The following is a 14,452-nucleotide window of genomic DNA, read 5'->3' on the forward strand; positions in this document are numbered from 1 at the left end:
ACTGGGACACATAGTAGCTAAGATGTTGAGAGTGACTGTGACGGGAAATACGTGGCAGCAGCAGTGGCGGTGGCCATTGCTCAAGCGAGAGATCGCGAGTAAGTCTCGAGGAGAGTCTTAAGCTGAGCGTCTTGAAGCATCTCAGACCAGTAGAAGAGGGTAAGAGGGAGTGAAGAGAAAGAATGAAGCCGTAGGACGAACGACCCGCTTAAGGGCCCCGAACGGATACTGTTGAAGGCACTACGCTAGATGACATAAAGAATTTAATGAACTCCTTGTTCTTTAATCACTCAACTAGAAATGAAGATTAAAGCAAGTAACACTTCTATCAAGGCTTATGTTGATAAACTAGATGAAATGATAAAAATGTTAAAATCTTCACCAGCCTCTATGTTGTATATAATTAGAAGGCTTGAGATCTTCGAGCAATCTTCTTTTACTCCTAAGAATCTCAAAGAGGTTTAAGATAGACTTGCCGTAGTTTAGAGCTGCTTTTTAGAACGAAGTTCTTTATGTCGCGTTACTCGGGGGGCTGGAATTTTAAAACCGACAGATTTTTTTTTTTTGAATCAGAAATCTTTTCCTCTCAAGTTTTTCCCTTCACCCCGTCCCTCCTCACCAAGTGTTCTCTACACACTTCCCCTCTCCTCACTATATATGTATATCTGTCAACCGTGCCGTGTTACTCTTCTGCACACCTTTACCCACCATTTCCCCTCACACTTCCAAGTAATTAATTTTTTAACAAATTTTAATTTTATTTCCCCACAGTAATTTTTCTTTGACTTTGAATTTTTTTTTCTTTTAAAATTCTAAAAAAAAAAAAAAAAAAACATTTTCCAATAAAGAGATTTGGACCCTCGACCTTCTGCATGTAAGTCCTGTACCTTACCCACTCTGCTACGAGCGCTGCCGACTGTAGAAATTCGGTTTCTTGTACTTATCGTGTGGTTCGTAACTATAACATTCCATTTTTAAATGTATTCACTGATAATACATTCAATTATGAATTTGTTTTATAAATTGTGTATTTGTTTTTTAAATAATACATCTAAAAAAAAAAAAAAAAAAAAAAAAAAAAAAAAAAATTTAATTAGCATAAATATGGTTGTGTAGATTAAATATAATAAGGCGCGTTATTACGCATTAACTATTTTAGGTAAATTTTAGGTAATGCGGTAAATAATGTAAATATGAGTAGACAAAATGATTAAAGGATAAGCACAGAGAGGGTGCGAGTTTAATACAGCCTTTATTTCAACTGTTAAAATACTTATTTTTTTAAATTTAAGTAATTCGTCCTTTAAGACTCGTTTGAAATTGTGCTTTAGAGATTCAACTTTCATCTCCCACAAGCTACTGACGTGAGACAAAAGCGGTTGATTGAAATGCCAAGTTATTTGTGTATCCACTAAAAATTTGCTTATTTAAGTTCAATAACCCGATTAGAAAAAATTGGTCGGCAAACGTTCGAGCCGTCGACGGTTGCCACACAGCCATCTGCGGGCAAAGTTTGGTAGCCGATTCGGCTTGTGCGCAAATTTGACATGTGGCCCGACAGTACGACAGTAGGCAGCCAAACATTCGGTAGCCGAAGTAGGCCCGAAGACTGCCTGAACGCAGTGTGCCGAGAGAAGTGGTAGATGAAAACACACTACAGCTAGACCGATAGAAAATCCTCTAAATCTCAAAATTGATATATTATACGTAATTAAACTCGTAGATTACGGAAAAAATAGTCAAACTTGTCAAAACTCCGTTTAACACCCTTAAAATAGTGTTTAAAGCTTATTCCGAAAATATCTCGTTAACTGTACAAAATAGGATAAAAATAAAAATACTAGCGAATAGAGTGAAAAATTTCCTATCGATTTGATTTTTTACTTTTGTTTGGACCAGCACAAAATTTTGAGATAAAAATTAACAATGGTATTTTTGCCCGATACCATAAGAGTGAGGGAGACAGAGAGTGCGTGAACAAACAGTTGCTGTGTGCACTGCACATCGTCGTCTGCTGGCAATATATATATGTGTATATATTTACATGACGATATATGCATCTACTTAGTGGCAAACGACGTTAGGCAGATTTAGGGCCACCTTCGGCTGCCGAATGTTTGGCTGCCTATTGTCGGGCCACAGGTCAAATTTGCGCACGCCCCTCCTTCGGACCGACAGTAATATTATTCGGCACCCAGCAGTCGGGCCGAATGATTCTTTACGGTTGCCAACCAACTTTTTCTGATCGGGAACTCGTACAATTCCTGAAGTCGATTATTTTCACCAGTGAAGTTTGTTCCGTTATCTCAGTATACATGCACGGGCTAATCTCTTTTCGATATGAAGTGATGAAACGAACCCAAGAAACTTACAGTAGTCAGATTGCTTGTTATCTTTAAGAGAACGGCATTTGATGCTAAGCAAACATAAGTACAACCACATGCTGTTATCTTTTTCCAATTACGCTCTTTTTTCTCTTTAATGAAGATCAGTCCAGAGAAATCGACCTGACGTAATAAAATACCGATACCTTGTTTACTCGACAAGCTGGTGAGTCTGCTATCTGGCTCTATGAAAATCTTGGGGGTACTTGTTTTTTAAAAATTTTGATAGAGTTTGACTACGAGATAATGCACCAGCAGAGTTGGTTTCTGAACATCTCCACTCCATTGCCTTACACAGTGATTGAATAACGTTAACTCAATTTGTTTTGAGTCGGACCACAACACGCTTTGGTTAATTTTAAACGGTAGTGAAGGACGAATTGCTTTATAAAAGCTTGTAAGCGTCAAGACAGCGTAAAGTTCAAGTTTTGGAGTGGTGACCAGCTCAACTAGTGCAACTCTAGATTTGGCAACAACAACCTAAATACAATACGGCCTAATGTGTCGATTGATCGAACGTATATGCCAGCACCGCATCCGATTTTACTAGAATTGCAGAAGCCGGGAACCTCAATTTTAATGGGATTATCAAGTAAAACTTGTCTATCGATTGATAGGTCGTTTGTTAAAGGGGATTGCGTTTCAAATTAAATTCACCAAGACTGCAGTTCTTTTCGTACCGATTTATCTAACTTCACTTTAACCTTCCAGTAATCCTGTATAAGAACCTTTGCCAATAAAATGATGGGTCTCAGCAAATTTTTATTTTTTATTTTTTAATTCGTAGGCTGTAGGTTATAAGTTATCTTATCTGTCTTTACGTCCCAAACAACACCGAGAAGTTTCATAACATAATTGTTAATCGTAGCACTCTCCGATTCAAATCTTTTTTTTTCTTAATTACCAAGCGCTTGTTCGTAATTCGATCTCTATTTTTGTATAACGAACCCTCCTGATTTGAAAATTTTAAATTTTATAATATGTTTTCTAAAGGGTTGGTGCTCACTGGCAGATCGTAAATGTAAAAATTATTTCTCATATCATTCGGTAATTCATTGATGAGCTTTGTCACAGTAATATGGCAGTGCTTGTTGTTTATAGTTTCGTATACCTTCGATAATTGTATTTTTTTTTGTGGGTAATTTTGGTAGAGTTAGAGTGATTTATACTTAATTCTTTGCAACATAAGTGCAAGAATTTCGATGCAAAACTTTGTTGTATAGTTTCAGGATTATTCTGTATAAACTCATTTTTACTTATAAGTTTCCATATTTTTTTTAACTCCATGTTAACTGTCTTCTATATTGTTGTATGCACCACGCTATACAACAATTCATTCATCAACAATTCATAGATAGACAGTGGGTGAGAGTGGATAAGTGTACAAGATAATACAGGAGGATTGTAGTATCAATGTACAGTAAAGTTTATTGAACTTGAAGGTTAATGTGCCGTTTTGTCTAAGAATATTTACTTGAAAACTTCATTTAGCTATCGCTGGCAAAAAGAGGCACTGGAAAACCTCTTAATGGCTTATGAAGTACGATCTAGTGTACAGGACATCTATACAAAATTGAAAAATTGCAGCCTTGAAATCTGGCTTAAATTTTTCATATTCAATCATCAGACATGAAATCGCTATTGTATGCAATTCTGGTAAAATATTATCATACGCCGTTAGGTAGGGCTTTGCAAAATGGGACACAATCCTGGTGATCACAGTTGTCGATTAAATTTTAACAGTTCATCAAAAGCGATATGACCCAGCATATCATGGCTGTTGAGCTGTTCGTGAATAATCCTTTATTCGATCAGGAAAGTTACGAAATTTAAAAGTAGTCTGACTATAATCACGTATATGAAAACTTCAGGAATATTTTATTATCAATGAAATTACCTCACTCTGTCATTGAATACTCTTCAAATTACTTTTACTTTTATCAAACAAAATAAAGGATAGGTAAACAAAAAATTCAAAAAACATTGTTAACTGTTGTACCTCATGCTTCTGGAAACCACGGAAGCTGCAATCAAGAATGGTGTAAGTGTAAAGAATCCTGTGATAAAGATAAATGTACAATGAAAGCTCAATCCAAATAGCGCTAGTGCCTGCCAGCCCTGATGTATGTATGTATGTATTCGTGTATCCGTAAATCTCTGTGTGAAAGTTGTCACATAGGGGAAGGTGGCCTAATGTAGTTAAGGAGTAAGTTTCAGAAAATTCAGTATTTGGATTATGATAATGATCAATTCTATTTTTTTTTATAGAAGGCACGTAGAACTGTGAAATTAATAAGCAACACTGGATTATTGTCTTTTCATTTCTGCTCTATTATTAAAAATGAAAAGACCCTTGAAAAAATTGCTTTGCCCTAGAGGTGGGGGGCTAAAGTGAATTATCCGTTCTGGCAAAGTAAAAAGGCACTGCAATGAAAGGAAACATGATTTAAATAATTACTAAAAAGGTTATTTTAATATGATTTAATCTCCCTTCCATAGTTTAAGAGACTTGCTTATAAAAATATTGATATACTTAGATCCAAACGACTATTGAATCGGTAGCTTGAAATTTTGAAAATAGTAAACAATATTTAAAAAATTTCTTAAGCAAGTGTCTTATTTGTGACATAAATAGCTCTGTTTTTTACTCACATTTACTCACCGCCTAAAAAAAATTCAAGAAAATAAGTAACACATGATATCAGTGCAAATCGGATACCTATTAAGCAACCCACTTTGCCTCAGCACACGTTTTTTATTTAAGTAATGCTTACCTCAAAAATTTCAAAAGAAAACGCCAGTATTCTTAGCTTAATTAAAACTTCAATGGGTTGAAAATTATTAACGATACAATAAGTGTATTCGTTTTTGACTGATCACAAAATACATACCTCTATTTTTTTAATTAAATTATTGATTTTTTAAAAATTGCGTGTAATTATGCCACATTACAGTATAACGGCTCGTTTGGAACTAAGCGAAACTTGAAGGTACTGAGGTAACCTCGACATACACACGCCTTGCTCTTTGCAATTTATGTGCTGGCACACAAACGCCTACCCGCTTTAATTTAATCCTAATTAATAGATACACGTTAAGGTTGATTTCTCAAACATGTCATAGTTATTTTTTAATTTAAATATCAAAACTATTTAGTAACTAATATTTTGCTACATACATTTAATATTCCCCTATATACATGTAAAATAAGTGGTGCATTAGGTTTCTGGACTTTTTCCATCAAAATACATGGCGAATATATTTGACATATGCATGTATTAACATTACAATAAATACACACACACACACGCATATATGCGAGATAATGTATATACATTATATGAATGCATGTATATCCACACATGTTGGTGAATATTCGTTACAAGTAGGTACAACTACAGACATTCTGAATGCTTCCACTGGCCAACTACGTTTCTGTTTACTATCACGCTTTGATTAATAATGATTCACTGTTATACCTTATCTGGATCCTCAGCTATTTATTATTAATTATAAAAAGAACAATTAAAAATTAGTAATAATTATCCGTTGGTGAAACTTACTTTAAGAAGTTATATTTCGCATGAAAAACTATTCATGCATAGTAGTAGTACGGTACGATTTGGTAGGAACAAGGTACGAACCGATGACTAAATCGAACGCAACCTTCATTACTTTTTATTTACTAGCAAAATTCATCTCCTTGAAAAATTTAAGATTATCAAATCATAAGAACCGTTATAATGATAAAAATTCAGAACCGCATTTTTGAAAAAATCTAATATTTATTTATGGACTATTTGATCTTTGATTATTAATTTTTTATTTCTTCTGTGTACAACATCAAATTCAAATTATTAGCTACGATATAATAATTATGAATAACCATTAACACTATACATATTAAGCGAACATTTTTGTTTGGTCATAAGTCGTATTGACAACTGCAGTATTAGTTTTTAGTCAATGTTTAAAATCGTGAGAAAAACATTAAAAAATATTTAATTTACCAATACGAAGAAATTTATTACGTCCATCTGAAATCACATGTGTCTATTTTAATTTGGTTTATTTTATTTTAGGTATCATCGCATTTATCTGTCAATGTTTATGTAGAAGATGTAAACGATCATGCACCCCAATTTTACGATGCTCCGTATAATGTTGCAGTTGAAGAACTTTCAGCTACAGGTATAGTAATAGTTTGTTCATTTTTTTTTGGTCTTATATAATTTCAAATAGCAATATTCAGTAATACCAGTAACATTTATAGGATGAATGTAAAATTGTCTGTCTAGTGTAAAATAAATTTTAATTTAAACCAATTAAAGAAATATGTATGTAGGCACAACATGCGTATAGGTACATGCATTTCTTAACTTCGCTCACTAGGCGTGTATTCTATTTTTTACCAATCCTGCACTGAGAGAAGGGATTTTCGTCCCGCAAAGCGTCCCGGAGTTCCTACTTTCGGTGCAGTATGATGAAAAAATATTTTCAATTTTCAGCGACGGTTTGATAGTCTAAACATCAACCTTGTCAGGTACATAAAAAAAACACAAATAAAAATAATTAACATTTACAAAAACGGTTTTATCTGTAGTATGAAATTGTGCATACGTAACAAAAAAAAGTGTGAAAGTATAACTAATTGTGATTTAATTTATCTATTGGATTTCTGGTACTATCCTTTTTCGTCGATTGCTATCAACATCCAAAACTTTGATGTCTTGAAAACTGAATGTGTGATTGAATTATCTTGTGTGTCAACTGACAACCAGGGACTTAATTTTAAAAACGTTAAGTGCATCTTCATCTTTATAACTAATTTCCGTCAACTACACATGCACAGAAGGTACAGTGCATGCGTGGTTGAAATAACCAGTCAAAAAGATTAATCTTTAATTCTCAAGATTAAGTTTTTGCTCTCCACCCTTGCTATTCTTACGTTCATTCAACAGTTTTTAACAGTATATTCTAAACACTTGTAACAGATCGTTAGTTTTAAAAAGCAAATCTGCACACTTCTTACTTAATTTTTACGCACTCACATAAAAAGTGCGCGGGATGTGCGACTTCTCAAAACTTACAACTTGCTACTAGAAAACCTAAGCCAAAAAAGTAAAGAATATATCTATCTCATCTTAAAAGATTGATTAACAAGTGACTGATGCGTTTTTATTAGTTGTGTAATTGGGTGACACTGACCGTGTGCATTGTTTGGTCAGATTTTTCAAAGATCAATTGCATTAAATTACATTCCACAAGAAAAATTGTATTTGATTCAAGTTAGGACGAAATAAAATTATACGTAATTTTCCAATGTTCCTTTTATCAATCATACTATTTCCCATACATTTTTCATTAGAAAACATACTTATAAATAATTATCTACTTATTTCTGTGACGATATAGCATTTGAATTATCAGTTGTCTTAAAAAAAAGATTTGTGTGATTAATGGAAACACAAATGTTGCAAGAGAAAGATTTAGAGTATTTATGTATACGTCTAGAAATACTTAATAATGGCTAAATTGTGGTATCCTTTAGTAGTATGGCGAGCTTATTAAATGATAAAACTGAGAATAAATGTTGTCACAATAAGTCGGATCACGCAAAGTGCGTTATACATAATTGATTGTTCGTCAACGGACGATTAGAGGCTTCTTTACTTCCAGCCACGTGTCTTTTTCTTATCCCCACAAACAGTAAAGCAGTTGCTTTTATTTTCATAGTGGATACACAGTAAATGTTGTACTGACGCAGGTACGAAAAAACTATTTTGATTTTATTTTGTAAATAAAAAGTTTTTAGTTATTTTTACTACTCCCACTTTAGATTTGTGTTAACAGAGTCTGGTTTTCTGATGTTAATCGACAAATAATTGCGTGAAATCATTTGCTGGCAGGATCTTTACAGTAGCATCAATGTTTTTGCGGTGAAAACATTTGTGCAACATCAATAAGAGAAAATTATAAGTATACTGATTCGAAAAAATAAAGGATATTTTGAATGACAGGCAATGAATCGGTTAGAAGTAGTGAGTTTTCTATATTAGTCGCAGTAGAAATGATATTATTGTATTTTTGTATGGGAAATATCTACAAAGTTAAAGGTGTTATCTTTAGGTATTTTAAATCATTAGTTGTAATCTCAATCCTACTCAAGAACTGCTGACGTAGAATTAGTCACTTTTTGTACAATATTTCCTTCCAGTTCTGGTATTTTAGTTAATAGACCAGATTCTTTTATTGAACTTGCTGAAGTTATTAATATTATTAGTGTCAAAATTACAATTATCTTAAACGTGTTGAGCAAATGCACCGTTTCTTGGTTTTATATGATCAAATTTCGAAACAAATGTTTCGTAAATTAGTGTTTCATGCATAAGAAACACAGTTGCCAAGAGAATTAAAAATGTATTTATATTTTTCTTGACAAATTTTCTGTATAATGTTACAAAGTAACCTAAAAGAACTTTTTACATGAAGAGCCAAGGATTCATGACACTGGTAATACTGTGAATGCTAGAAATAACCTACCTATTGCAGTTAGTGGTTTATTTCTTTACATGAATGTCTTCGATTAGTGATGTCAAAGCATACCTCAAATTGTGTGGTATAGTTTCATTTCTACTATCAGTATTTTTAAGCAAATTGTCACCAACTAGGTGAAATGTACTGTTATAGACCTTTACTTAAGCAATAAAGCTTTCATATGCTGGCAATGAATGGTATTCTTCCGAACGAATCTGTAGCCTTGTAAAGGTTTGAAATCCAAGCATAAAAACGTTGACTTTTGATAAGTTCTGTAAATAAACCTTTTTTTAAATGGATTAAAATTATGCCTTTATATTTTTACATACTTTCGACATCGCGAGGCGTTATTTTATTTAATGTGGGGTTTCTATGGAGTACCAGTCAAAAGTCAATATTATTTAGTTTGATTTTGTTAAAGTACGAGTGTTGAACAGTATTATAATACGAGTGTCACATAAAATGTGTATTGCGCAAAAAAAACTCGACCGTCTTTTTGTTTGGATTTTAGAACTTTTCAAGGCTACAGATTTATTAGAAAGAATACTATTCATGGCCTGCGTATAAAGGCTTCAGCAACTCCTTACGTTAAAATATTTACTTAACAACATATTAAACTTATCCAACCTTTTTGTTTTGTTAAAAGGTATTTTTATAGGGTAAGTATAAAATTATCCCGAAACATACGTTCACGAAAAATTTGAACTTATTGCATGATGGCTGAAAAAATTTTCCACTATACTGCGCTGAATGAGGGAACTCCTGCGAAGCGGAACGAAAATTCTTTCTTCCAGCGCAGAATTGATAAAAAATAATAGTATACGCAATATGTTCAGAGGTTAAAAAATGCATTACCTTTCACGTAAACTACGTAAGATCTAAGATATTCTTATCCTTGCTCACTTAATAGCTTAAAGTACTATTGATTTTATAACCCCAAAAGATAATCTCTAAGGTAAAATAATGCATTATTTTATTTTCTTTTACCAAGGGGTACTTTTAGAGATTAAAACTATTCCTGCACTCAAATACATGACTTCAAATTCGTAATAAACGATCTTCAAAACCCTTGGGAGGCAATGTCCGAGCCGACATACATGATTGTATAAACATTTTCTATCTTAATTTACTTATTTAACAAAGTAATGCAGGGGTCAGTAGTGATGGAATTAAGGGAAAGGAGGAACGCATGAAGTGTAACTTTCGAATTTTTCTTAAATAAAAATACCTAATGTTTAACCTTACATGAAAGAAAATTCAATATAACTAGACCTGTTTAAAAGTAATAATAAAATGTATGTTTATATTAACATTATATTAATTTGTGAAGTAATAATCGCATTATCTATTCCCACTGTAGTTGAAAGCATTGCAACATTGGAAATATTTGATAAATTATAATTATTCTTCAATATTTGATGTTAAACAGTATCAGTTATTTAACAAATAAAATAACCTATGTTACCTATATTTAACTTTGAATATTGTTTCATACCCTAAATACTGACCTCACTTGATATTATGTTAAATGTTTTGGCTTAATTCATAGACATGTTAATGTCAACGTTTGATTTATATTAAATTATACCCAAACATTGTAGAAAATAGTTGAAATAAATGTGTTACCGCAATAAATTATGACAATTTTTAATAATACTAATATGTGATATTGTTTTACAGGCCTTACGATATTTGAAGGAATTTTTGCATTTGATAAAGATAAACCAAATACGCCGAATAGCGATGTACGTTACGCAATAACCAAGGGTAATGAACAGGGCAAGTTTTCTCTTGAAACAGGGCAAAAAACTGCGCTTATTCTAAAAAAACAATTAGATTATGATAATGGCGACAAGAAGTACAATCTTACTGTAACTGCATCTGTAAGTGATAATTTTTACTCTAAGTTGAAAATAATAATTATTTTCCTTATCTAACAGTAAGACTGTAGTTTATTTAATACGAAATGAGAGTCAGAAATTTTTTTATTTCCCTAGGATAGAGGATCTCCACCAAAGAGTACAAATACTTCATTAATCATAACTGTAGTAGACAATGATGACTTAAATCCTAAATTCACTCAAGACGTGTATCGTACTGCAATTTTTGAAAATCCTCCAACAACTGTAAGAATGTTTTTTTTTGCAATCATCATTTTACAGACTTTTTTAATTCGTATAAGATGAATTAACATTTAATTTTACTGATTTGTGAACATACATAAACTTTTTATCTACTACTGTACAGAGTCAGATAATTCACAACGAAATCAAGTTGACACCATCAATCCAAGCTATTGATCAGGATCGACAAATCAATAAGCCAGTGAACTATGTCATAGTATCTGGTAACGAAAGACACACGTTTCATTTGGATCCGCATAATGGTTCACTTTTTCTTGAGCGACCTATTGATCTCGATACAGAGCGTAATCTGTACGGTAATAAGTTCGTGCTACAGATACAAGCCATCCAAACTGACAATCCGTTAAGGGTCTCCAGCGCTCAAGTTGAGATTCAGTTACTCGATCTTAACGATAATCTCCCGGAGTTTGAGATTGACTTTTACAATATAAGTATTGTTGAGAATCTACCCAATGGTTTTAGTGTACTTCAGGTAAATTTTTTCAACAAGCATTACGAGTCTTATAAACTTATATTTACGTTTCTGTGAAATTATATATACTTTTAAATATTTCTTACCAAGGGCGTCATGTCTTTGCACCCTGTGGGCGAATTTTACCCCCTTCAGGCAAGATTTTTCTACTGTATGCCCATGGTATAAAAAATAATATTCTCTACTCAGCCCGATAATTTCTGCCATGAAAAAAAATAAAAACGTGTTTTATTTAGCATCCAAGAAATGTTACTCCGTCAAAAAATACTTACAAAAAATTATGCATTTTTTCAAAGTTATCTTAAAACAAATTTTTCATTACCAATCATTGGTGATATTAAACATAGTTCAAACTTTTTTATATTATTTCTGTTTTACACATAAACAGTTATTCTATTCGAAAACAGTGTATTTAATGGGTAGTTGTTTTTGTTATGTTGTGTTTTGTGCATCCATGTGTTTTCTGCATATTTTATGTTCAATTACAAGAGTTATTAAGTTCTTCAAGTTTTTCATTTAAGATTTTTAAGCATACATATAATTTTGATTTTAAACTCACAAATGATGCTTTCGGTGCTTTAAATTTTGAGAAGGACAATTTTTTATCATTATTCTGCCTAAAAAATTGACGTTTGCGGGAAAGTTTAGTAATGTTATCTAGAATATGGCATCTAACTTAACATTTTTTTATCACTTCAAAAATAAACTGCCTCAGTGTTAAGACGGACCTTTTGAGTATGTCTTCCCAGTCCCCCTTCTAATCCTTTATTGTTGGATAATTTTTTTTTAGTAAGTATAGTGATCTTTGCTCTTTTATATCGTAACGATATTTTACCACTAATTTTGATTTTTTACGTAATTTTGTACACATAACAAAGAATTAAAGATAACTTGAATCGTCTTTTCCAACTCGTTCCCGTATCATTAATTATTTCATTACGAAACTAATAATAAGTCTCAGATATTTTCTATACAATGAAGAAAATTTAATTTAGTCTGTGAACATTAAATCTGGATTATCTTACTGAAGACTTTAATCATGTCCTTGATTTTGATGTATTTTTATGTCTGATACATTTATTTTTGAATATTAGTTCGGTTTTTTAAAATATTAAATCAATGGTAATAGGACACCAGACTACCTCAGTTGTAAATCCTGTTTGCCTTGCGTCAAACTTAAAAAATAAATAATTAACAAAAAGGTAAACCATAAATTAAAGGTCGATTTTTTGTATAAAAATGTATGAAATATAATTTTTTCAGACAATTTAATTAATCTATTGAGTGTACAGTAAAAAGTAATTTAAAGAATTTTAGCTATCTAAATGTCCTTTCTGTCTGACCTTTAAATATCTAATTCAACAATGGACATAAAACACATAAAATATCATTTATGACTGCAGTTGCTATCATGAATTAAGTTACAATATGGAATGTCAATAGCAACAGAAAAACATAGTAATTTAAAAAATGAAAATAGTAACTAAAATATTGATTGTAATTACAATGACAAATTGATGGCTGCAGTATGTCATGGAGTAAATGTGTAGGTACTTACAAACAACTGAAGGCTATGAACACTCAAGTGTAATACAGATATGATAATAGAGACAAGTGTATTCACGAGTGCAGAGCTACATTTTCCTTGAGGTTTCTAAATCGCACATTTGTCTCTATAAACACTTAAAACTAGTTGAAACCGTCAAGTATTAGTACATTATGTTTAATCTAAAGTATAAATTACAGAAAGGAATAATACTATCAGTTAATTGTCTTGAACATGCATTTGAAATCCAGAATTTTTTTTGATAATTAAGAAAGTTAATATCTCAAAACCAAATTTGCTGACATGATAAAAAACAACTATTTTGCTCTCTGTATTTATCTAATAACCTAAAGGTTTTTAATGATGGAATTTATTAAAAATATCAATTACCTTGCTAAAGAGTATTTAAATAAAAATATCTATATTTAAATTAGTACAAGAATATCTGAGTTGTGCAAATCTTTTATGGAGTTGTTAAACCACACATTAATTTTTTTTTTTTGCTCTATTTCTTTGATAAAGTGTGTTATTTTTCATAGTCGTTTATGAATTGATTAAAAATAAATCTTATTTCTGGACCCACCTCTTTCTTTATTGTTGTTACGTCAACCAAGACCCCTTTTTTTGTACGTTATATATATATGCTGACGCCATGGGTCGTACATGCCTATGTTTCTTACTGACTTGGCACAGCGTGGCCTAACTATTCATTTTTTATAAGATAGTATACTGACTCACTGTGTATATTTACACTCTTCTTTCCCTTCATTAATTGAACATATATTTACTTTTACGTAGTATATAGGATCATCATCATATAATCATTATACGTCTTACTATATTTTTTTTTTCGCTGTCATTACTCTTGTAGTTCTTTCTTCGCGTATTTTATCTTATCTCTTGGGGCATACATGACCGATTATTGAGAACTCGTCACAGTTATTTGTTTTTTTATCCTCTTTTTATTTTAATCGAAAGAGTTACATGGTTTCTTTTCAAATTAAAACATTTGGTGTAAAAACATGGGCTTCTTCTTATCTGTAAGATATTCTGTATCTTTTTTCCTATATTGACTCCACATTTTACCACCTTTAACGTTATCTGAAAAATAAAAACCATAGAAAAAATTTCGTATTAGTTTTAGATAAACTCGTTTTTAGTATTTAAGAGAAACTTCCATAACAAATATTGAACATTTAAATTTCTAATCCCATTACTTTTTGTATTTTTTTTCTATTTTGCTAACAATAAATGTAATTGCTAAAAAGTCGCACTCTTAAATGTTGACTTATTTGAACAATTTTACAGAAATATTTCCTTTATCTTCTTCAGACAAAGCTGAAATTAGTGTTTACTATTTTTCTACTAC

The 14,452-nt window shown here is 31.6% G+C and overlaps 1 protein-coding gene across 1 annotated transcript in view; it reads left to right on the forward strand.

Annotated features, from left to right (window-relative positions):
- Positions 1–14,452, forward strand: part of Cad89D (cadherin 89D) — a 278,532-nt gene that overhangs the window by 89,101 nt on the left and 174,979 nt on the right. Inside the window, exons 5-8 of the mRNA XM_089594166.1 lie at positions 6,467–6,575; positions 10,602–10,804; positions 10,919–11,047; positions 11,169–11,537. Of these exons, the coding sequence (XP_089450292.1) occupies positions 6,467–6,575; positions 10,602–10,804; positions 10,919–11,047; positions 11,169–11,537 (810 nt within the window). The remainder of the gene's footprint in view (positions 1–6,466; positions 6,576–10,601; positions 10,805–10,918; positions 11,048–11,168; positions 11,538–14,452) is intronic.

The sequence above is a fragment of the Copidosoma floridanum genome, unplaced genomic scaffold (assembly GCF_036245765.1).
Source record: "Copidosoma floridanum isolate Cflo_tuat_1 unplaced genomic scaffold, Cflo_Japanese_pri ptg000021l, whole genome shotgun sequence".
NCBI classification, from domain to species: domain Eukaryota; kingdom Metazoa; phylum Arthropoda; class Insecta; order Hymenoptera; family Encyrtidae; genus Copidosoma; species Copidosoma floridanum.